The following is a 24,385-nucleotide window of genomic DNA, read 5'->3' as shown; positions in this document are numbered from 1 at the left end:
ACCTACAGGAGCCAACAAGGTTTCAGGTCAGTGTAAATTAATGGCAGGATAACCTAAAGCAGGTCTGTAGCTGGGGCCTCCGGTTTTAAAGGACAAGAAAATAAAGAAATGGAGACCTACACAGAGCTGCTTCAGCAGTGATGATGGGACAAAATGCAACTAGCTTCAGTTTAAAAGATGCCATAAACATCATGAATGTTCATCATCAGTGAGGAAAGAACCTGGGAGAAAAGGACCCCAAACCTCAGTAGATAAATGTTCACTTTGGGAAGGATGCTGAGACCAAGCAGATCATTTCCTGGAGATGAAAAGGAGCTGCTCAGAGGAGCTGCACACCCCACAGCATGGCGAGCACAGGGACAAAGGGAGCATTCTAGCTCACCCTGTCTTTTGACACAGGGCAGAGGAAGAGGCAGGCCCATGTTTTCAGCTACAGAAGTAACAAGAGTGTGGGAATGAGTGAGAGGAAACTGTGCAGAAAGGTAAAGACTGAGAGAAAAGGGTCCTTGCTTGGCAAAGACAGGCAGCTTTGAGGTGCATTTCACCCCACCTACCTTGGAGGCTACATCTGCACCAGGCATCAGGATGGACACCTTCACAGTCAGTGAGCGTCTGCTCACCTCATCAAGTCCAAGTCCAGGCTCCTTTAGGATGCTGTGACTTGCACTGGCTGCTCTTGTACCTGCTCCCTGCCTGCCCAGTGTGCCTACACAACCAGCTCAAGTGTCAATGCCTCGGTGACACCCACCAGTAAAGCCAACCAGTAAAGCAAATCCCCCCCTTTGCTTCCAGTCACAGCCACGCTGAACACAAGGGCAGTGATAAAGAAACACGACAGGAACAAAAACATACACCCTTGCCTCACATGGAAGTCACATCACTGAATGCTTTCGAAGTGGGGATGTGAGGGTGCAGCGGAAGCCAAAATGTAACCTAAGAAAGAAGATGCACACGAAACCCTGGGTCTGCTGCAGCAGATTGTAACAGAACTCAGGGAGCTGCTGCTGGTGTGATGGGAACCATGGTGTGAGCACTTGGGAAAGAAGGTGAAGAAACAAACTGCTCCCATCTGAGCTCAGCAGTGCTGCAGGAGGTTGGGAGAGGTGCTGAAAGACGGGGTAAGGCAAATACTGCAGTTACATGTGGCGCACACAGCAGAGGAGACCAACCCAACAGCTTCCTTACCAAGGGAAAACAATGATCAATCTCATTCACCTGGAACTCACCAAAGCATTTGCTATAGAGAATCACCAGCTGAGACAGAGAACATGGGCATTACCAGAAGCCCTGTTCATGTGCAAACAGTTGATGTGAGGCGAGCAGCAGGCAGCAGAGCACTGAGCGAGAACACGAGGCTGCAGAGCACTTGGTAATGAATCTTCCTGAAGATCATGCTAGAGCTCAGTGTCTTTTAACATTTTCATCAATCACTTTGGCACAAACCTCCCAGATTCACTGATGGAAGCTGCTGATGCCTCCCCACACCAGGCCAGATGAAACAGCATTTGAAATGATGCAGAAAGAACCTATACAGACTGGAGCTCACAGATGGGCACCTGAAGCACTGTCCCATGAGCTGGGAACCTGCAGTTGGCAATAAGGGATGGTATGGATCAGGAGGGGTTGATCATCACCTACTGCAAGGACACAGAGACGAGAAGAGGCTTCCAGGGACATTCCTTGTGAACATGGAGGTGCCAGGGCTGTGGCACCAGGTCCACAGCAGCTCCTCCCCAGCGTGCTGAGTGCCACTCTGGGCACTGCACTGAACTCACACCAGTATTAGATGAGGAGAGCAGAGCCCTTCTTCCCAGGGCAGCCAAAAGGTGAGCTCCCTGGGAGGATACAACTGCTCTCTAACTACTACAACAACAAGAAGAACCAAGTCAAGCTAGAGACAAGGAGACAGATACCACATTGCTCAGAGTAAACCTGGGCTGGAAACTGCAACACAGCTCCTAAAAATACAGCACAATCCCAGTGGAAAAGGAAAATCCCCAACTCCAGAGCTCATTAAAGCAACACTGCACATTGTGGTGCCTGTAATAACAGAGCCCTAAGCTCAGAGGTCCACAGGTCTCTCCAGTCCTCCAAGTTTTCCAATGGCTCCAGATCAGATCTACCTGCTCACATCATCTCACAGCCCATCCCTCTTCCCATTCACAGCAATCAACTTCCCATTTCCTTGCAAACCTACTGTTTCCTGATGTACAACTTGATCTATTCCCTTTACTTCCATGGTTATGCCTGACTTAGCAGGACAGAAGCCCAGGACACAGCTGACCTAAGGGCTGCTGCAGACCTTCCTTCTGCCCCAAGCACAAGCATGAATCCTCCACAGCCCCACAGTGGTGCTCCTGTAAAGCCAGTTTGTTCTGGGAATTGAGCTCCCAGTCCTAACCAGTGACTGCTGGAAGAACCAGCCCCACTCAGGCACACGAGCACCTCCACTGCAGAGGGAACAAGGCAGGACACACAGAGCTGAGGGTGAGACCAATCAACACTTGGTGTGATTTAAGCTGATGTACAACCACATCCTCATTCTTCCATCACCAGCCATAACTCCCCATCAGAAGCCACAGGTATGTGTAGATAACAACGTTTATCACGGTCTTCCAGGTGCTTAAGAAAGGTGCCAGATGCTCAGATGCCCAACAACCCCTGAGACATCAGCACGAGCTACAGCACTAAGTGTTACTGCTTCTCTGGACTGTGGTTAATCTTCCTTTAATCCCTGCAAACACTCTAAGGACAAGTTCAGGAAGGGATGGTCTCAGTATCATGTCATATCCAGTGCTCTAACTGAGCTGCCCTGGATTCTGACTTTGGTCTTTTAACCTTCCCACCCTGCCAAGCAGCTCAGCACAGACATCACTGACATCTCATGGGGGCTCGAAGCCACGTGTGTGAGCTACAGGACCTTGCCATCCAAGCCTGCTACCAAGACCAGACCCAGTCCTATTCCTCTCATTCTGGTTTTGCTCCATCTCATGACCACAGGCTAATTCCCCACTGGAATCCACGGATTTCTTCTGAGGGTTCCCTGGTAACCTCTAGTCTCAGGAACCAGACATGCTGCTCCTGTACTTGCCACAGCAGCCAACCCACTTCTTAGAGCTCCTCTTCCTATAGGACAGCACAGCTCCCTGCTCCTGGCACTGCTGCTCCAGCCTGCAGCCATGGAGGAAGCAGAGGACAGTAACTCCAAGGTCCTCTTTAGACTTGCTAATCCCCTCCCCTGAGCCTGGGTGCTTTGTGAGCGGCAATGAAGCACCAGGCTGTGGCCCCTAAGCTTCACCCTTAGCAGCGTCTCCTTTAACTGTTCTCTACCAGTATGTATCCTTTCATGCTTTTCTCACCAGAGCCTTAATTATCCAAAGGATTAACTCTGGAAAGCCCTCGAACAGCACATCTATTTGCTGACTTGGGGGCAGAAAGACAGTGGAGGAAGCAAGGAGAGGAGATCAGAACAAGATACTTGTCAGCTACTAAAGAGGGTGCAGATGGCTTTTATCCTCTCCAGGACCAGCATTCCTATAGGAGCAGCTCCTCCAGAGCCCCACGGCCAGTCTGGGGAGGCAACTTCCACCCCAGGGGCTGCTGCCACTACACAGCACTGTGGGGAAAACCACTGCTCTTATTTTCCACTGCATTTGCTTAAGAGCAATTCTGTGGCCTTATGATTTGTGTTGTGGCATGAAATATCTTGCCAGGGTGTGTTGCTTCACCATGGGGAAAGGTGGTTCCTTTCCATGCCATGGAAAACAAAGCCACCTATGCCTCATCCTGGAATGGGCCATGCTCCCACCAAGGGCTGGATGTGCTGTCTGCTGGCAGGGGATTTACAGCCAGCGTGGAAAGTGCTCTGCTGGCTTTTCATTCCATTCTTAATTACAGCTTGCCTGCTGCATGCTATTGCTCTTCTACTTCTCACACAGGCTTTCACCTTAATTCCTAACTGGGTGAAGTCACTCATCAGATTACAGGAAGCAGGAAGGGCTGGGGGGACAAGGAGAGGAGGGAAGACAAGGAGACAGCACGGATGAGCGGAGACCTACAGGCAGAGATGGAAATCAGACCAACGGGCAGAAAACATGGCACTTGAATCCTGCCTGCAAAGAGCCCTGGGGGTGTGTGCATGACACTAGGGGTGATGCAATGAACCCTGCAGGGAGGGCTCTGACACTCAGCCTGCCTCCTGAGGGTCCCTACAACGCCAACCCCCCCCAGCTCCTACCTGGTAGATACCTGTCGTGGTCGTACTCGTGTGAGCGCTGCATGTGGCTGTTCTGAGTGAAAGGCTGGTTCCCAAAGAGGTTGTCACTGCGAAGATTGTGGCAGAGCTTCTCCAGGAAGCGGAGGACGTAGGTGATACTGTTTACTGCTGGCAGGTTCAGAGTGTGCTGTTCCCGATCAAACACAGCTGGAGACAGAAACAAACAGAGCCCAACACGTAAACCCCCAGCAAAGGCAGGAGGCTACGCCCAGGGCTGCACAGCCAGCTTCTGTATCTCAGCATCGCTGGTCTAGACTAGAGCAAACAAAAGCCACTGCCTTCCCCTGGCTGAGCGCTGGGACAGGCTAAAACCAGTCTGCTGCACCCAGCAGCAGGGATGGGGCTGCAGCGCTGGCAAGTTGCGTTCCAGGGCATAGGAAGGCATTCAAAGAGGGGCCTGCACACCCTGTGTCCAGGGCTTAAAACAGGATGACACCCTGGGCATGGCCTGTGTCCACGTCACTGCTGACATTCCCACCCGTTGTGCCTCCTCCCGGGGCTCGGGCAGTGCTGGGGGATGGAGGGTGAAGTGTTAACACTGCCCAGGCTGATGGCAGGGCCACACACTGCCTTCTCCAGCACTTGTGCCCAGAGGCCACACTAAACTGCTCTGGCTCAGCCGCCAGCTGCTGCTTCACTGGCACAGATGTGTGGCAAGAAAGAGAAGACAGAACTCTTCTGTCTGCCCCTGGCCCACGACTGCACCAGGCTTCAGGAGAGGCATCTTCCAACGGGTGAATTCTTGCACTGACATCTCCGAAGGCAAAGTGCTGCAGGCCAGTTCTCACCTGAGATGACCTCTCCCCCGTGGCCTTGTTTTAAGAAGGAGAAGACTGTTTTCTGATGATAAGCACAATCAATGCAGGCCTGTACTGCTTGCTGCAGGACAACAGAAGCTCGAGCAGGTCCAAAATGGTCTGGCAGCTGCTGAACTTTCTTCTTGTCTAGGTGGGGCCCAGTGCTGCCGTTCTTGTTCAAGTAAATGCAAACTGCCAAGATGAGAAACGTGTTTGCCATTAACCCACTCAAGAAAGCAAGAAACAGATGCCTAAAATCCAACATGAGAGATGCTGAGATCTTAAGACTGTCAAATCGCTCGCAAAGGGGAATCCACCACAGCTGCCTGTCTGCATCCTAACAGCAGAGCCACTTACATAGGGCAATCCAAAGTCTTCCTGCCTCTCACTCATCTTCCGCACTGTTCCTGTCCCACCTACACTCTCCCCTGCAGCCAGGCTGCCAAGGACAGGCTGCAAAGGGGTTCCTGTGCCAGCCAGGGAAGGTGGCTGTGATGACAAAGGAGATGAAGGAGTGCAGCCCCTACTCTTTAGGGTTCTTTAGGGTCCTCTGAAAACTGGCCTCTCACTGTGGAAACAGAGGGCTCAGCCTATCCACTGCTTGACCAACCATACCAAAAAGCAGCTTTGCACTAGGCTTGCCTGCCCACATTCACCTTCAGTGCATCTCACAGCTGCAGCAGAGCATACACACTGCACTGTCACCCCTGCTCCCTCCTGTCTCTGTTTGCCTGGAACAGATCATGGCCACTGTTGCTCAGCACTTGTTCTGCTGTAGGGTCAGCAGCTGTGCCTGGCACGGTCTGGGAGAGCTCACACCCTGGGCCCACAAGAGATGCTGCACAGCAAACTGCCTCCTGATGGGCCATGAAAAGAGCCCTTTGAGAGATGTGGAGTCACCATGAGCATGCAGGGAAAGGGGTCCCTGCACTGGAGAGATGGACTTGCAATCTTCCTACAGTTTCATTAGTTCCAAACCAGAGAGAAATAAACAGCTGATCCGAACCCCTGGGCTCACTTTTCCTCCTGTCCATCTCAGGCCAGCCCTTCAGGCATTGCCATGGCTGCTGGTTACAAGTTCAGGAAGGAACAGGAGTACCTCAGTGTGTCGCTTTCTGACCAATGCAGCTCCTAATGTGGAGAATGTGGTTCAAGACCCTTACCTGTGGGAGCCTGCATGGCAGAGCTGGGGACTGTAGCAGCGTCCTGGGGCACAGTGCTTGTGTCTGGTTCTGGGGTACTGGTGGTTGGAGAGGTGGGTGCTGGGTTCAGCAATGTCCTAGGTTTCCTCTGCAGAAAAAGAGGAGATATTTCTCCTTTTACCCCTGCTCTCCTTTACTACCCATGATCACTACACTCTCTCCTCTGCATCCAACAGACAAGGCACTGTGGAACATGACACACTTCTGATGGTGATGACGGGGAGTCTGAAGAGCCTAGTAATCACTATGTGTGCATTTTATACACCACAATCCTGACAAAATAACAAGCCTGAGATCTGCCACCTTTGCTTGACTCAGAGCAGCTCCAGACTAACTGCACACGATGGACCCAAGAGCTTATTCCACTGTTCGGCCATCCTGTCATGATCACAGCATCTGCCATGCTACCTCCACAGCTAATGCAGCTCCAAAGACAGAGTTTCTTGATGGAAATGATCTTGAGGACACAGACATTCTCTACAGCTCTGGGGCTGGACTCTGAGGGATGCTCCCAGCCCACATACCCCTCTGGTCTCCTACTTGCTGCAGTCATACAGCCAGAGGCTGAGACAAACGTGCACAAACACACGCATGCACCATCCCATGGCAGAACTTGCAGCACCTGCTTTTCACCCGCCTGCATCAGCATCAGCTTTTACCTTACTGCCAGGCTTGGGGCCTCTCTTTCTGGGGAATTTCAAAGGCTCCACTGACTTGGAGGGTGTAGGCATGGGGTGATGGATTAGCGCTTTGGTCGTTCGACCACGCTTCTTCCCTGTTTTGCGACGCCTTTGCCCTTGTTGATGCCCCAAACCAGTCTTTGTGCTACTGTGCATGCTAGGTTTCTCCGAGTTTACTTCGGAGGCAGGTAAAGGGCTCTTTGGAATCACAACTGAAATAAAAAGAGAAAAAGCAAATAGAATTAAATCAGGCGAGAATGAAAACAAGAGCAGGCTCCATCTTTATACAGCGTCATGGGAAACCTGGAGCGTTCGCAGCCCCCTGGACGGAGGCTCCAGCTCTCATTGCCAGGATAAAAACCAAAGGCACTGATCCTGCTTCAGCACTGGAGCTGTGGGACGTGGCTGGGCTGAGCTCAAGGATCCTGCTTTCAGCCATACCTTCCTTCCTGAAAAGAACTGGCACCTACATCCCTTCCTGCTGCGAGTGGTGACCTGCCAGCGACCATAGAACGCATGGAAAGCATTCCTAGGGGAAGGATCAGTCAAGACCTGCCTGAGAGTCCCAGAGCCAGTGCTGTGCTGGAAATCCCCTCTCCCAAGGCAGAACTCACATTTGCTCTGTCCCTAAATGACCAGTGAATGCAGTGATGGTACCAGCTCCATCCCTGATGCCCTTGAGGACTGGAATCCTGGCCCTGAGTATCAGCTCATCTCAGCTGGATGTGCTGTCCTGCTCCTGTCCCACACAGCCAGAGGTAAGGAGGTGCCAGCACAGGCTCTGTTCCTTCTTATGTTCTCATGCTTGCCGTGACAAAACCAGGTTTCTGGTTCACAAATCCCCTGAATTTGGTCATTCACCTCTCCCAAGTCCTGCTAAAGGCTGGGGGTGATGCTGGCCCAGCTCAGCGGACCAGGATTGCCTCTAAACTCCTGCTAAAAGGAAACAAACCCAAACCCTCCCAGGTTTTATAGAATCATAGAATAGTTCGGGTTGGACAGGACCTAAGATCATCCAGTTCCAATCCCCCTGCCATGGGCAGGGACACCTCACACTAAACCAGGGCACCCAAGGCTCTGTCCAACCTGGCCTTGAACACTGCCAGGGATGGAGCATTCACAACCTCCCTGGGCAACCCATTCCAGTGCCTCAGCACCCTCACAGGAAAGAATTTCTTCCTTAGATCCAATCTAAATTTCCCATTTCAGTCTGAACCCATCACCCCTTGTCCTGTCACTACAGTCCCTAATGAAGAGTCCATCCCCAGCATCCTTGTTTCCCCCTTCAGACACTGGAAGCTGCTCTGAGGTCTCCACACAGTTTCTCTTCTCCAGGCTGAACAGCCCCAGTGTTCTCAGCCTGGCTCCATACAGGAGCTGCTCCAGCCCCTGAGCATCCTCGTGGCCTCCTCTGGACTTGTTCAACAGGTCCATTTTGAAACATGCACAGTGAGCATCAGGATGTCTTGTTTCTCCACGCTGGAAACCTCATTGTGTATTCAATGTGGGGGCTTTGAATGTCATAAACCCTCACTTTTAAAGCAAGCGTCTTTACAGTGAAGGAGAAAATCCTGGCCAAGGCAGCAGAGTGCAGTGAAAGGCTGACAGCAGGATGGCATCAGGCTGATGATGGCAGCACGACTGTGGGTATGTAAAGGGATTGGGAAGGTTTTAAGGAGGGTTTAGGAGCAGTGAATGGGAGCAGGGACTCACTCCTTGGCACAGACTCAGTTTGCTGCCAACAGCCCAGGGGTAGCAAATGGAGCTGGGTGCAGCTTTCCAGGGGCCTGGAGAAGATCACTGGGCTGTGAGGTGACAGCCCAAGGCAGGAGACACTGCAGGGATGGGGCAGTGAACTGAGGGCTCTGGTAACTGCTTCACTGCCAACCAGGGTGCAGCCCAAGCAGATGGCATGGCTGCTCTGGGGAGGTGTGTATAAGGTGTGTATAAGGTATGTATAAGGTGTGTATAAGGCATGTATAAGGTGTGTGTAAGGCATGTATAAGGTGTGTGTAAGGCATGTATAAGGTGTGTATAAGGCATGTATAAGGTGTGTATAAGGCATGTATAAGGCATGTATAAGGTGTGTATAAGGCATGTATAAGGTGTGTACAAGGCATGTATAAGGCGTGTATAAGGTGTGTATAAGGCATGTATAAGGCATGTATAAGGCGTGTATAAGGCATGTATAAGGCATGTATAAGGCATGTATAAGGCGTGTATAAGGCATGTATAAGGCATGTATAAGGCATGTATAAGGCATGTATAAGGTGTGTATAAGGCATGTATAAGGCATGTATAAGGCATGTATAAGGTGTGTGTAAGGCATGTATAAGGTGTGTATAAGGCATGTATAAGGTGTGTATAAGGCATGTATAAGGCATGTATAAGGCGTGTATAAGGTGTGTATAAGGCATGTATAAGGCATGTATAAGGTGTGTATAAGGCATGTATAAGGTGTGTATAAGGCATGTATAAGGCATGTATAAGGTGTGTATAAGGCATGTATAAGGCATGTATAAGGTGTGTATAAGGCATGTATAAGGTGTGTATAAGGCATGTATAAGGTCTCATCAGTGGCAGCTCATTTTGGCCTTAATGTGAACGACCCACTGGAGGTGGAGGACCCTGCTCTGCTGTACAGGTCTGACTCCAGCTCTGACCCTGTGCTCTCCTGGGCATGAGGCAACCTGAGCAATGGTTCCTTTGGGCACCTCTAAACCAGCCCTGGTGTTACCTGACACACTGGCCAGGCCCCAGGAGCCACCAGGACTCCCAGGCTCCAGCTCCATGGGCATTCCTGCCTTGGGATGTGCCAAGGGGTAGGAGGGCAGTGAGCTGAGCCCAGGCTGCCAGCTCGTAGTCACAGCAAGGCCACTGGGCTGGGGCATGTTTAGGACACAGAGGTCACCTGGTGCTGCAGAGGAGTCCTCTTCCTCCTCCTCTTCCTCGTGTGGCTGCCATCAACCCCTGCCACCAGCAAAGCTTGTGTGTGCCTCCATGCACTGCAGGGGATGGAGAACTCTGCTGTCCCTGCCCTGTCATACCGAGCTCCGGGGGGTTGCTGTGAGTAACCTGCACTAACAGTGAAGTGCAGAATGTCCTCGAGTGGTTTACACCCAACCTAACCTCGCCTGGCACCAATGCAAACAACAGGGTGCATGGTGCATCCAGCAACCAGCCCTGTTCTGCTTGTCAGGGGACAGGGGCAGCCTTCTGGTGCCTTCAGTTTCTTGGTTTATTTCCAAATGCATTATTGCTCAGTATCAGGTCATAGAACAGTCAGCACTGGAAGGGACCTTAAAGCTCATCCACAAGCAGGACCCTGCTCCTGCCTTTCTTGAACTCCATGAGCTTTGCAGACTCCCATCTCTCCAGCCTGTCCAGCTCCCTCTGGATGCCCATATTATCATTATCCTATTACTATTACAGTACCATAACCACTTCCAGTGACCGGATGCTTCCTAAAAGAACCTGAAGGTTTTGCCAGGTGCCTGTTAATTTTCCTTCAGGATTTGAGCCCTGATGTTACTGGGATGTGGTCAAGAAGCTCAGGGTTACACAGGGAGCAGTGCAGAGTGCTCAGCCCTGATCACACCCACCGAGCTCCAGCACTGGTAACAGCCCTGCCCAGGACATGGGCTCATCTCCCCACTGCAAACCATCACCCGTTATCTGGTAACTGCCAAAAGCTCCAGTTTACTGCATCTTATTCAAGCTGGAGACTGTGTTTGCCCAACAATGAGCATCTGCCAGAGACATCCTCACCTTCATCTTCCTTGGAGCACAGTCTTCACCCTGTGGTGAGCCACAGCGAGGAGCCATTACAAACCCCAGTGGTTGTCTGTCACTGAGAAGAGCAGCATCTCTGTGCCCCACAGCTTTGCTCACATGAGCCCTGAGCAACCCAGCACAACTCCAAAGCTGGCCTTGCTTTAGCAACGAGTTGGGCCATGCGACCTCCAGAGATCCCTCCTGACCTCAACTATTCTGTGATCTGAACTCGTAATTCATCATTTCAGCCCAGGAATGGAACAGAAACCCCATCAGTTTTCTGCTGCCAGCACCCAGCATAAGGGTGGATCTGGAGGAATGGGCTGGCTCCTTTTCGGGCTGGTTGGTGCCAGATCAGTTTGGCTGCAGTGAGAAACATCCCCCTAAAGGTGCAGGATCAAACACTGCTGAACTTAGAGCAAAAGGAAAGATGGGCACCACAGGCTGGGCTCTCAGTCACTGAGGGGTTAGTTTAAACCAGAGTTCTGAGCTTCCTGCACAAAGGGACCTGAGAGAGAAGACTTCAGGGTCCATTTGCTAACACCAACACATCCCTCACCAGCTGACACATGGCACTGGGACTCACTGTTACATACAGAAGACTGTGAAGTTGCCATCTATGCTTTGAGTGTCAGCCAGTACTAGGAACTCATCAGCTTATCTCAGGCTTATCACAGTCTGAAGAAGACAAAATTATATCCTTGGGATACGAATACAAAGCCACAACATGTAGGAAAATATGGAAGAGTTGAAGATGGAGAACATTTCCTACCTTTCTCTCTGCTACACCATTCACCAGCAGCTGCAGGACCACAACCCCCCAGATCTCCATTTTACATGCCAAGGGTACTGTACTCTCAGATGCAGCCATAGCTCACCTCCTTTATCTCTATAGGTACCAGTGATGACCACTACAGTGTCCTGAAATGAAAGGGGTGGTTTCTGAGAAGCCTGAACACACCATTCCTATCCATTTAAAACACCTATGGAGATGCTCTGTAGGCCACACATCCAGTGGCTCTTGGGTGCTCCAGGGGTCCCCTGTCCCATCTTCAGCATTGCATGGTCAGAAGCATGACTCAAAGAGGTGCATTAGAGACACATTTGAGATAAGCAAATCTGCCTGAGCTTGGAAAGCTTGTTGAGATCTGGCTGAATCCTTCCCTGGATGCAGCAGCTCAAACTGTGACATCCTGATGGCTGGAGCTGGACAGGAACCAGAGCTCTGCACCTGTCCAAGAGCAAGACGGGAAAGCTTCAAACCTCTGGATTCTGCCCAAAGCAGAGCCCATCATCACTGGCCATCATGTGCATGGCTGGGACACAAACACAGGCGCTGGGAAGGCTCAAGATGTGGCATGTCCTGAGCTCTCAGCAAGTGTGACAGACATAGGGCAGGAGAAAAGGGCAAGTGTGGAGACAGGGGCTCCTTGCAAGGACAGGGATAATGAACAAGCCTCCAAATCCTGGAATTTTAAAGCCAGAATGCAGTTACTCTGATAATTCAGTAATTCCTGCAGGGATTCCTGCTCTCCAGCCTCCAACATCTGCTTGAGCTAAGGATGAAGGATCACATCTATCTAATACAGTAATGCAGCAAGAGGAGCAAGCGCTGCATGGTTCAGCATGTTCCAGATGTTCTCATGACATTAACTCCCAAAAATGCACTTTCTTTTTACACAGGATTTGTCTCCTTTTGGCTACTGAAACTTGCTGCTGCCTTCACTGCAAGCCATGAGGTGCTTTATCTCCTGCTCCCCTCCCAGACCTCACTGCCCAGCAGGTACATGAGAGCACACACATGAAACTGTCCCTGAAACTGCGCCCTGCTCATCCTGACATCGAGGTTGGATTTTGATGTGTGTTTTGGGGCAGGACATCCCCAAGCACACGAAGAAGAGCAGTTATTTAAAACTAAAGCAATGTCTTAGGTTGCACCTGAGAAAGACTCTGAACACCCATCATGAGTGTCCCATTTCTTAAAGGCTTCGAAATCTGCCGGGTCTGGAGCAGCACTTTCCCTACTCCAGTTGTTTGCTGGTGCTTGGATGAGCTCTGAGCACTGCAGCTGCCCAGGCACAAACTGGGGTGTTTTTAAGGTTCTTTTCTTTAAAAAACTATAACAAATAAGGAAAGAAGTCCCCACGAGGCACTGAGAGACCAGCAAGTGCTGCTGCCTTCTGCACAAGCCTCACGAGGCAGCATTCCCGAGTGCCTGTCTCCAGAGCAGAGGTGCTCCATCCCTCCCAGCATCCTGGGAAAGGAAAGCAAAGAGTGTGGAGAAAACCACTCCTACCTGCAGATGCCAACTGATGGGTTCTGAGCTGCCTGGGGCTCCTTCAGGAGGAAGAACAGGGGCTGTAACATTCACTGCACAAGAACATCAGCTCAGAACCAGCAGTGGCCAGAACAGAAATCCTCATTGCTCTGGGTGAAAACCAAGCAAGAAGCCCCCAAGCCTGCAGATGATCCCTGGATTCTCAGTTCCAGAGTCCCAGCCTTTCCAGAGATAACTTCAGTCAGGGCTAAGCTCTGCCTCAACCCAGAGCCACCCTTCCCTCAGCCCATTAGGAAAACACTTGGATCAGGGTGAGTTTTTAAGGGCTCCTTCACACTGCCTTGGCTCTTCTGCTCCACACACAACATAAACCACCTTTTAAGGTCTTAACTGGTTTCCAGCATCACTTCAGAGACTCTTGTCATTGCTTAGCAGTTACTGATGCTTTTCAGGGTATAAACACCCATGTGCAGCTATTCCTCAATGCAGGGGGAAGCACTTTGAGACTGGCACAAAGTGTCACAGATATGCCACACAATAGACTCATTCACCAGAATCCCTTGGGCTCAGCACTGTCCCCATCCTGCTGATGGCAAAATAAACAGGGATGAGTGACTGGCTCCTGATGAGAAACAAAGGCAGTGACAGCCTGGGAAGAGCAAAGGTGCCCAAACTGTTGGCCTCAGCAAAAATCACTTTCAGTTTAGTGCTGAGCACACAGATTGACTCAGTCCCAAACCCCAGGTCTCAATTTCTCTCCCATACAAAAAAGAAGTTTAACTGCTTTGTATCCACTGGGTAGTTATAAAATGAATGGGCAAACCTAGTTATGAATATTTTATAGCTAATAATGCCAAGGGTGGCATTAAGGTAAGGGAAAGCAGCATCATGCCTTCCACCACTGGAGCAGCCAAGCAAGCTTCTCCCTAAATAGCAGCTCACAAGCCCCCCCATCTCCCAGCATGTTTGCTGTGGAACATCTGCACAACCAGCCATAAACATCTCCCACTGCCAATTACTCTGGAGCAGGACATTCCTGCTTCTTCAGCCCCTCTTTTCCCTTCCATCCCCTCTTCCAGCTCCCAAAAGGCAATGCAAAGGAGCAGCAAGACCATGCTGGGAATGGCCCTGGCACTGTAGAGAATGGCCATTTACACTGCAGAGAAAAGTGGCTGGTTTGGACAGTGTGGCTGGTTTGAGGGATTGACTGTGCAGATCTGGATTGCAGGGGAAGCCCTCAACAGAATTCCAGCCCTTACTGCAGCAGCAGTGTCTTAGTTCTTCTATGCAGTGTCCTCATCACACCTGGACAGACACTCTCTTGTATGAGCCAGCATCCAGCAACCTTTGCAGCCTGTGTGGACAAACCTGGTGGCCTTGGTACCATGTGTCAGCATCAGTCTGTCATTTCTGCAGTGCTCACACAGCTGAAACCTGGGTCCAGTTCTGCAAGGCCGCTTGGATGCTCCTTTGCAGGTACAACCAGAGCATGGAGCTGCAATGAGCCTATCAGGGCATATGGTTCAAAGGCACATGCCAAATTTGTCTACAGTCACCCTCTCCCCATCCCAAACCAGCAGTTTTCCTCCTGTCCCCATCTCGCTACCTCTTACTCCAAACTGGCTGCAACACAACCTGGATTCTTGCTTGCTGTGATCCCCATCCCCATCAGTCTCATCACTGCAAAAATAAAGCTGTTGTAAGGGTGTTGTTGGGATAACCAGCTGTGGAGCAGCTATGGAATTAAAACAGAGCAATTCTGCACTACAGAAAGGAGATGGGAACTGAGCTGGGCAGCTCCAGTGGCAGAAACACATCAGCAGGGTTGAAACTGGAGCTCCTGAGGGATGCGTTAGAGAGTGAAAGACAACAAACAGGAGGAAGCAGGGAGCTCCAAAAGGAATGGCAACACCAGTGTGTACTGGCACAGTCAGGAGCCCCAGTACTCCTGCTTCATTAGGTTACCCCAAAGCCAGGCTGGGGTCACCTGTGTGGCAGTTCACTGCACCCTGCAGCACATCTCAGCAGGGGTCTGGTAACAGAGCATGCACACAGAGGGGATGCCTGACATGCCTGCTCCACACAGCAGGCCCCAAGGAAACCCTCAAGAAAACCCCAGAGCCATCCTCTTGGGAAGCAACCAACCTGCAGACTGGGGGAGACTCCAGCATGCCCAAGCCAACCTGACCTGTACCTGCAGCAGGAGTCAGGGCACTCCCAGACTTCCAGCCTACAGGAAGCATGACAACACTGCTGTTTCCATCCAGCTAGCTCAAGGACAGACATTCAGCAACAACATGCAGCATGAGAGACCACCACACTCACATCTTCTGCCTTAAGAGTTAATTACCAGTGGGTTTCCCAAACCCCAGGTTGGGAATGGTTCCGCACTCCTGCTGGATTCAGGCTATTCCTGCTGGATTCAGGCTATTCCTGCTGGATTCAGGCTATTCCAGGCTGTTCCTGGGGCTCCTGCTTGTTCTGCTCATCTCTGAAGCTGTATTTTCAGCTTTGGCTTCCTGGTTAAACATTAGCAGAACACCTCCAACCTGTCAGTGCAGGGAGAGCCAGGAGGCTGCGGCTGTTGCTTTGTTCCTTTCCTAAAGCTGTTCAGGAGTTATAAAACCACCAAAGATCAAGAGCAGAACCTTGAGAAGCCACAAAAGGTCCAATGTTTGTAACAAGTGGAGCTGTCTGTTCAGGATGAAGTTCCTAGAGTCAATACAACTGCATGCAGTGGCAACAGGGATGTGTTTGCCAAAGGCAGGGTTAGAGCTGGGCATTCACTTCCCCTCTCCAAAGCATGCGGAGGGAACAAAGCCATGAAGAAACGAGATGAGAAGATGATGTCGTGTTCTTGCTCCCATATTGTCACTGTGAAAAATCCCATCAAAACGGGCCCATTCCTCCCACATCTGCATCCACTGTTCCAACCACAACCATCCCATGGACCATAGGCAGCTTTACAGACCTTGGTCCATCATTCTGGCTCCTCCAGCAGAAGCTGCATCCCTCTAAGGAACTGAGCTCCTGTGCTGGTGACAGGCAGGAACAACGAGTGGAGCCCTAAATCCTCCAAGAGAAGCTTCTCAATACTAAGTGCTTAGACCACTCCATCTAGGTGGGAAACTGCCCTCCCTGTGGCTCCCCTAAAGATACCCAAACCATTGCAGTGGGCACGCTAAGCTTGATTACCAGTGCCTCCAAACCTGGCAGCAGAGGATGGTGGGGCAGACACCAGCCCTGCTGTAACCTCAGCTCAGGACATCTGGAGTCAGACACTTTGGAATGCCCAGAAATAAAAGCCCTGGAGCACTGCTCTTCCTTGAGCTTGTCCAGCTCCATCCTGAAAGCACCGAGGCCTTCAGCCTGCACCAGCACAGCCCAGCACCACGTTCCATCAGTGGGAGATCAGAGATGCTGCAGAAATGGGCAGTGACCCCAGTGCTGCTCACCCAAAGGGAGGTTGTTTCAACAGTGAGGCTCCTGTAGGAATGTCCTGCCAGGACTCAGGAACACCCTGAGACTCTGAAGGCCTGTTCTGGACCAGGAAGTGGGATGGAAAAGGGAAGGAAATGTCCTGAATACAGAGATTCATAATCTGTGGGTTATGAACTACTTCAGAATAAAACACATGAGGAAAAGCCAAATTGGGAAACAACTTCATATGAAGGACACAGGATATGAACTTCATATGAAGGACAGGCTGGAGGATGCTGGGAACTGCCTGTCCCAGGTCACCTCCTCTGCTTGGAGGCTCTTTCCAGCCCCAAGACATCCCACAGTAGCATCAGGTCTGTGCCATGCCCGAGATCCTGCTGAGCCCCAGATCTGCTGTGTGCTGAGCCACAGGCACCATCAGTATCCAAAGGGGTCTGGGGAGCAGCAAACCCTCCTGCAGCACCAGGCCCAGACCTCCACAACCGGACTCCAGGACACACACGTGAGCCAGGATAAACACTCAGCTCCGTGCTCCAAGCAGCTCAAGGGATATTCCCTGGGCTCTTCCAAGAGCACCATGGCTGCACGTGCATCAGACTCGCTCTTAGAAGAGAAGATGCTGACCTTCTCCGTGCAGCCATCGGTACCTGGGTGCTCCAGCTCCAGCCACCCCAACACCAACAGTCACCACCCAGCCTGATGGACGAGCCCCAGCTCACTCCTGAAGTGACAGCAAGGAGTATTTTTCCATCTCCTTCAAGCCTTAACGCAGAGCTCACCTGAGTGTTCCTCTGCCAGCTACTCCTCATGAGGCTCCTCCACCCATCACCGTGTCCTCGCCCCAAGGGAGGAAGAGAAACCAAGCAACAGCAGAAATAAAGCCATAAAACACACATTACCTTTGCCCAGGGGCAGAAAGTCTAGCATCCAACCATCATCTTCATCTGAAGATGCCAACAGTTAACCAACACATCACAGGGCAGCAGCAGTGCTGAGGGATGAAGCACTTCATCAACTTCCTACCCAGGGGCAGCATTTTGTGCCCCTCTCTTGCCCTCCCGTGTGAGGGCAGGCTCCAGCCTCTGGCCTGGCTAATACATGGAGCAGTCGGGAGCGGATGCGAGTCCAGGAGTGAATGTGAGCTCCACTTTAACACATCCCCATGGTAACTACCTAAAACTCTTCACTTGGGCTTTGCAAGGGGAGGGACAGGCTCTGGGCCCAGGCAGCAGTGCTGACAGCAGCAGTGTGCTCACACAGTGCAGGGGTATGCCTGTTGGACCACCCGCAGCACCAGCTCTGTGCTGCCCTTGCTGTGGCTGTGGGGCAGCCCTGGCTCTGCATCACCTCCCCAGCAGCTCCCTGAGCCCATCCCGGTCAGGGCTTGTCGCCAGCTGGGTTCTGGCCAAGGCAGCAACTCCACTCCTGGGAATTCCAGTGCTGGAGCTGCTCCCAGCTCTGCCCACCCAGCATTAACCCCTTCACTGCTGTCCCGCTCAGCACCGGCACCCTCACCGTGTTCTGTTGGTGTGCACAGGGCTGGGAAATCAATGTAATGGGTGCAGTGAACCCACCAGGGGACTCCAGAGGAGCTCAGCAGCACAGAGTCACAAGCATTGCAAGGGACCTCGGAAGGGCACGTAGTCCAATGCCCCTGCCAAGTGGAGGAATGGTACAAGGACCTTCTGTGTGGGCAGGTTGCTGCAGGCTGCCTGTGTCCCTGCACCCTTGTTTTTAAGGTTACAGTATTCCCTTGCCATCCAGCAGTGATGTGCAAACCATGGCTGAGCAGAATTAATCACAGGATCCCAGCCTGGTTGGGGCTGGAAGGGAACTTAAAGCTCATCCAGTTCCAACCCCTGCCTTCATTTCTGGTTTCTAAAACTCTGAAGTGAACCCAAAGGTCCTGAGCATCTCCTGTGCAAGGTAACTGCAGGGGTATCAGTAGCACTGTCTGCCCATTGAGCAGAGCTCAAAGCTGCCAGCCAGCACCTAGTTTTATAGGACACCCGCCTCACCTTCTATTCCTAAGAACCCAGGATACATGTTTAAGGGTAAAAGAGCACGTGTGTAAGTGGCATGAAAAGACATACAAGATGCTGTACGCTACAGGTGAGGAGTGCTGATTCCTGGTTCAGAGACAGCCCTGGGAGTGTGGCACTGGCACGGATGGGAAGTCAAGAGGAAGCTTTTGCCACAGAAACCTCCTCCCTTTGGGACAGTCATAGAATCACAGAATAGTTAGGGTTGAAAGGACCTTAAGATCATGTAGTTCTAACCCCTGCCTTCCCCAGCTGCTGCCTGGCTGGCATGGGAATGCTCAGGATGCACAGGCCACATCTCACCTTGCTCTGGGAGCCCAGCAGAGCAGAGCTCCAAGCCCAGCCTGATGCGGAGCAGGGAGGAGCAGGATTGACCCCTGGCACAGGCACCCCCGGAGCTGCACTGGGTTCGTTTGAGCCCTGCAGCTCCAGCCTGTGCTGCACAAGGAGGTTTGTGCACCACAGAGCACATCTGACAGCCATGGAATTACCAACCTGGCAGGCAGAGCTGCTCCTCCTCGCTGCTTGACCTCCCTTTGCTCCCTTCACACACACGTGTTGTCAGGAAAGCTCCCCTCGGCATGGCTGGCTGGGCCCCAGCTCCACCAGCACCCTGCCCAGCAAAGCAAACACTGGTGGGAGTGGGAGGCCCTGGAGCTGGAGAGGGGATGTGCCTGGAGAAGCCCTGTGCTCCTCCACCACTGCTGGCAGGCAGCAGAAGGGACAGATTAGAGCTGAATTAAGTTACCAGCATTAAATAAACATGCTCGGCCTCTTTGAAGTTCTGCTTCCCTTGATCATGAGCTCATTTCCCCCAGCCCCAGGAAACCATCAGTCTCCATGGAGTTAACTCTTCCCAGGACATCTCAGCTCCCCCAAGCACCTCGTGCCCAGCGGCAGAGCTCATATAACCACACATAGCACTGACCTCCTGTGTGTCTCCCCAGGCCTCCCTGATTTAGGTGGAATTCCAAGCAGGAATGGGAACTGGCCCAACTCCACTGCATGGTCCTGCAGGCTCCAGGCTGGCACATAAGGAAGCTTTGCTGGAGCTGGAGGAAAGGGGGATCCCTTTGCAGTGAAGCATCCTCCAACCCTGCCAAGAGCAGTGCTCAGGTCCTGGGAGGACTGTGCTCAACCCTCCTCCAAAGAAGGGCTGAGAGGTAAGGGAACAGGGAGGAATTTGATTACAGACAAGGAAAGCTTCCAGCGCTCCCTTCATTTGGTTTAAGTGGGAATTGGAAAGCCTGGGCCAGGAAAGGGAGGGGGCAGCCACAGAGAGGAAAGGAAAATACCACAAAGCCAAAGCTGATCCCGACTCCAGGACATTTCTGCATGGCTCATACAACCTCTGCAAGCCCTGCTTTTGACTCTGGACTTGAGCAATACATTCAAGAGAGCAGAAACCTGCCTGAGAGCCTCTGTCTGTGAGTGGGAGATGTGGCTTTTGGGGTTCACTACTTTAGTATATGAGTGGGAACTGCAGAGTGGCTGCTGGTGGAGCTGATGCAAGAGGGGGAGTCACTGCTGCCTGCCAAGCGGGGGAAGAAAATGCTTCTCAAGATGGCTCAAAATGACCACAGCCTTGCCCCACACTGGGGTGTTACTTCTGGATGCTCTGCTCCCTCCCAGCCCTGGCACACGGAGGCTGGAGAGATGCTGCCTGTGCTGGGTGCTGTGAGTCTTCCCACCTCTCCTAGGAAGGCCATTTTCACCTTGCTCCTGAACCCTCCTGTTTAGTGCCAGGAAAGCTCCCACCCAACACAGCCATGTCTTGTGCAGTACCTGAGAAGCACCTTGGAGATGCTGGGTGACCCCAGGGCAGTGCTGGGGAGGCAGCCCCAGCCGGGAGGTCCCCAGCAGCTCTGTGGAGCCTGCAGGACAGAATGCAAACAACCAGCAGGAAGCCAGGGAGAGGCTGGGGAGATCAAGGCCAAATGCAGACATCCAAGATAAACAGCACCAACCTTTCAGTTCCAGGCCAGAACAGAATCACCCCCATGCAAGGGGAGCCCGAGCTGCCCTTGCAGCACAGAGAACAGGGCTGGCTCACACAGGGACAGCAGGAAAGCGCCAGCCGGAGGGGTCAGCACAAGCTGACCCTGGGTTTTCACAAGGAACAGTCTCATCAGAGGAATGCCTCTCCTAAGTAATCCTTCAGCGCCAGCAGAGAGGCTGCTCTCCTCATTCCATTGTCAGGCATGTGCTGGATTTGCCAACCAGCAAATGCCAGAGGGATGAGGATGGGGACAATGACAGCTCCCCGGTTCTAAATGCAACTGCAGTGCTAGCAAGCTAAAGACACACGTGAAAACCTCCACAGCCAACGCTCAGACCTCTTCAAGCTCCTCAGCACCATTCCAAAGCAACAATCACAGCTCTAGGAACAAGGCACATACAACCCAACCAGACCTGCGCTTCCCATGTTCAAAGCAGAGATCACAGGACAAGGCAGAGCAAGGTCTCTGTCACAGGTACAGTCACATGTACATGCCACATGTACAAACAGTCTTGCAGCTTCATACTTCTTGTTATTCCCTTACTTTATTCACAAACAGTCTGGTTCCCATGTGCAAAACTCCCTTGGAACGTGTGTTCCAAAGGTGCAGGAAAGCCTTCAAGGGCAGTGCTGAGGAGGAGCAGACCTCAGCAGGGGTGCCCAGCTCCATCATCCCTTCAGAGAGCCATCTCCTGCCCACCTTCAGGGATGGCTGCTCCTTAGCACCTCGAGGCCAGGCTGTTCCACTGCAATTACATGGGATCACCTGTACCTTTCCCATGCACGAAGCAGCGTAAGAGAGCCAGACAGGGCACCCAAACCTCTGCCTGGTTTGTTGCTGTTTGAGAGGTAAATGGAGGAGGAGGAAGACACCTAAGCAACAACGTGGGCCTTACCTTTTGTTCCAGGGGGCTGCAGATTATCTCCAGTCAGCGAGCACCAGCCTACGGGAAAGATGTCCCGGGAATCATATCGGCACCAGTAATCGAAGGCACCTCTCCAGCCATCAAATGTTATGAGGACCTCAGAACCTCTCACCTCCCCAATGGTGGCCGGGCAGATGAAGTGAGGGTTCTTCCTGTCCACTGCCTCCAGCTTCATACCTGTCTTGAAGAAGTTTTGGGATGGAGATGGTGGTTCCTGTAAGGAGAAATGGAAAACGTGCTCAAAGAGGATATGCCAGGGCTGTCCCCTCCATCAGCAAACTGCCCTCCAGGAGCAGATCAAGAACCTAACCTTAACCCAAACCCACACAGTGCTACATTAACACTGGACCCTGTGACACCTCTGCCATGCAGCACAGGCAGGAAATAACTTCCAAAGAGCCTCTATAGGTACTCTCACCTTGTTAGAGCAGGAAAACCTGAGATATGAGAGTCATTCTCTGTCATTCTTCCCCAGACTGCAGCTTTGCTAGACATGTGAGAGATCTGCCACCCATCCTTATCTGGGGCTTGCTCCTCCTTGTCTTTTACACCTGAGAGATACTGAAGCCACATCAACCATCCCATAGCACAGCACAAGCCTCAGGAATGGCTTCTGTAGCTCACTGACTAAAGATGTGAGATTACAAACTACAGACCCATACTTGTAATGTGGCCTCACAGCAGTATTTGTCCACCTCCCAAGCTCTGGTACATTAAAAGGTTTCAGAGAGGTGCTGACTTTCAGATATTGCATTCCTGACTTACACAGCACCTGGAGCCCAAGTAAAAATCAAGCCCATCTCTCAAGCCTAAGTGTTGAAGCCCAAGACCCTTTCTTAGCAGACACCTGTCTGCATCATGACACTGCTGTGATGCAGCCATAGAAGGTACAGGTCTGCCCTAGAGAAGCAGCACCAGGGCAAAGCTGGGCACTGTTCACCTCCTCTGGTGAGAAACCAGCTGTGACTTTGGGGCTCTGCAGTAAAGGGGCCATGCCAAGAGGGTGTCTTCACAAACAGTGAAATACCTTGTGGAAAATCCGGACAGGAGCCATCTCTGCTCCATTCAGAGTCTTCAGAAGGAACATGGGCCAAGAGGAGGCATTCAGTCGAAAGCCTGCAGGGGAGGAAGCAGAGATGGAGACTTTAAGGCTGGATCCAGCAACACACGCCTGCTGGGATGGGGCCTCTGCAGCAGGCACACACTGTGATCACACATCACCCTCCTCCTCATGTTGGAGGGTGAGATGTGACCTTTTCCAGATGCTCTGCACACAAAACATGATGCTGCTGAAAAGAACCCCTGGGGATGGCTGTTTGCAATATTGTGCTGGGAACACAAGTCTGTACATTACCCATGCAGGCAGAGCTTTGTGCAGCACTAGTGCTGGCAGCCTCAGTCATCCTGCTACAGGGAGACATGAATCAGCAAGTGCACACTCAGAGTATGGAATCTCTTCCTCCACAGGGAATCTCAGCTCCTGGGTGGTCTCCTCTACCTTTTGGAGTGAGCTGCAGGCAAGCTAACCTGACTAAATGAAGAGGCTGTGGCCTGGCTGGGAAACAGGTTTAACCATTACAGGAAAGAATGGCAGCTTTTGGCTCAATGTTGTCTATGAGGAAAAGTACAGAAATAGCAGAAAGGGACTTATGGAAGAAGAAAGCAAATTCACATGCTCTGGGCTATGGCCCTGAGTGCAACTGCACAACCAGGTATCACAAAACACCTTCTTTGCTCAATATGCATCTTCCTGCAGAAGCAATTTGTGCTGCTCAGCTGAACAGGGCACTGCACTGTGTGTATCTGTGGTGGTTTGAAGATAACCCTGGTTCTGGACCTAAAGAGAGAGCATCCCAAGGTGACTGACACGGCAAAGCTTTGCCAGCATTGAGATGCCATAACACAACATCCTGGGGGGATTCTGACTGGACACAAGAGGGAGATTTTCCCCATGAGAATAATCAGCCATTGGATAACCTCCCCTGGGAAGTGGTGGATTCAACAACATTGGCCACCATTAACACCTCCCTGGACATGGTGCTGGGACATCTAGTCCAGGTCATGTTCTGCTTATAAAGGTTGGACCAGGTGGTCCCTGAGGTTCCTCCCAACCTGGGATTCTGTGATTCTAGCCTGGCCCAAGGTTAAACAGGTCAGAGCTGGGCACAAGAGTTCTTGCAGAGCGTGAACTCTCTCCTCTGGCACAGTCAGAAACGAGTTTTGCTCAGCAGCTCTATTACCCTTATTGCCATCTACTGGCAAAAGCTGAGCAAGGAACCATGGCTGCCAAGCAGGACCAGTACCCACAGGAGATGGGCAGCTCATGGGCTGCTCCCTGGGACCAAGGGTTCAAAGAGATGTCTGCAAATGCACAGCAGCATACATGCAAATAGCATCACAACTGGCAGCTTCAATGTTCAGAGCTGCAGCAGGTTTTGCCTGTAGCCAATACAAAGGCAAAAGGTATCATTAGACCTGCACACACACAGCTTCATGTGGTGGGATGTGCCAGAACATGCATCTGATGATGTTCCTTCCTTCAGAAGGGTCAGTCCCAAGGGTCCCACTGCAGTTCAGGCTCTACTTCCACAAAGCTCACTAATGGTGCTCCATGGAAAAACATGATTAAAAGTACCCCTAATTGCAGGTGTCCAACTGAAGGTTTCCTGCATCGCTACAGATTGGCTTGATCTTATTTGGGGATGTGCTAACTGAGGGAGATTCATGAAGATGCTTCACAAATAATGGGCAGCAGAATGCAAAAGCAGGTTGAGTTTGGTGCTTCTTTAGGGAACAACCAGCAAATGAGCTCCTCATTTGGCCAGTGTCAAAAAGAAGATGTGTTCACCCAAAGACCAGACTGGAAGAAGCATTTGTTTGTCCACGTTAGTGATCAAGCTGCACCAAAGTGAAATTAACTCAAGAGATGAAATATTACAAGTGTCTCTTCACATGAGACAGGACCTAAAT

General features: G+C 51.7%; 1 protein-coding gene across 6 annotated transcripts in view; it reads right to left on the bottom strand.

Moving 5' to 3' along the window:
• LOC101875523 (Scm polycomb group protein homolog 1) overlaps positions 1–24,385 on the bottom strand; it is a 58,701-nt gene that overhangs the window by 9,610 nt on the left and 24,706 nt on the right. For 5 of the 6 annotated variants that reach the window (XM_034069123.1, XM_034069126.1, XM_034069125.1 and 2 more), the window contains 6 exons: positions 22,443–22,531; positions 21,386–21,629; positions 6,935–7,167; positions 6,237–6,363; positions 5,065–5,265; positions 4,238–4,423 (listed from right to left, as the gene is read on the bottom strand). In XM_034069123.1, coding sequence (XP_033925014.1) covers positions 4,238–4,423; positions 5,065–5,265; positions 6,237–6,363; positions 6,935–7,167; positions 21,386–21,629; positions 22,443–22,531 — 1,080 coding nt within the window. The remainder of the gene's footprint in view (positions 1–4,237; positions 4,424–5,064; positions 5,266–6,236; positions 6,364–6,934; positions 7,168–21,385; positions 21,630–22,442; positions 22,532–24,385) is intronic. The other variant, XM_034069128.1, reaches the window with a different exon arrangement.

The sequence above is a fragment of the Melopsittacus undulatus genome, chromosome 14 (genome assembly GCF_012275295.1).
Source record: "Melopsittacus undulatus isolate bMelUnd1 chromosome 14, bMelUnd1.mat.Z, whole genome shotgun sequence".
NCBI classification, from domain to species: Eukaryota; Metazoa; Chordata; class Aves; order Psittaciformes; family Psittaculidae; genus Melopsittacus; species Melopsittacus undulatus.
Note: the sequence above shows the minus strand (reverse complement) of the source record. Positions and strands in the feature narration are given on the sequence as shown.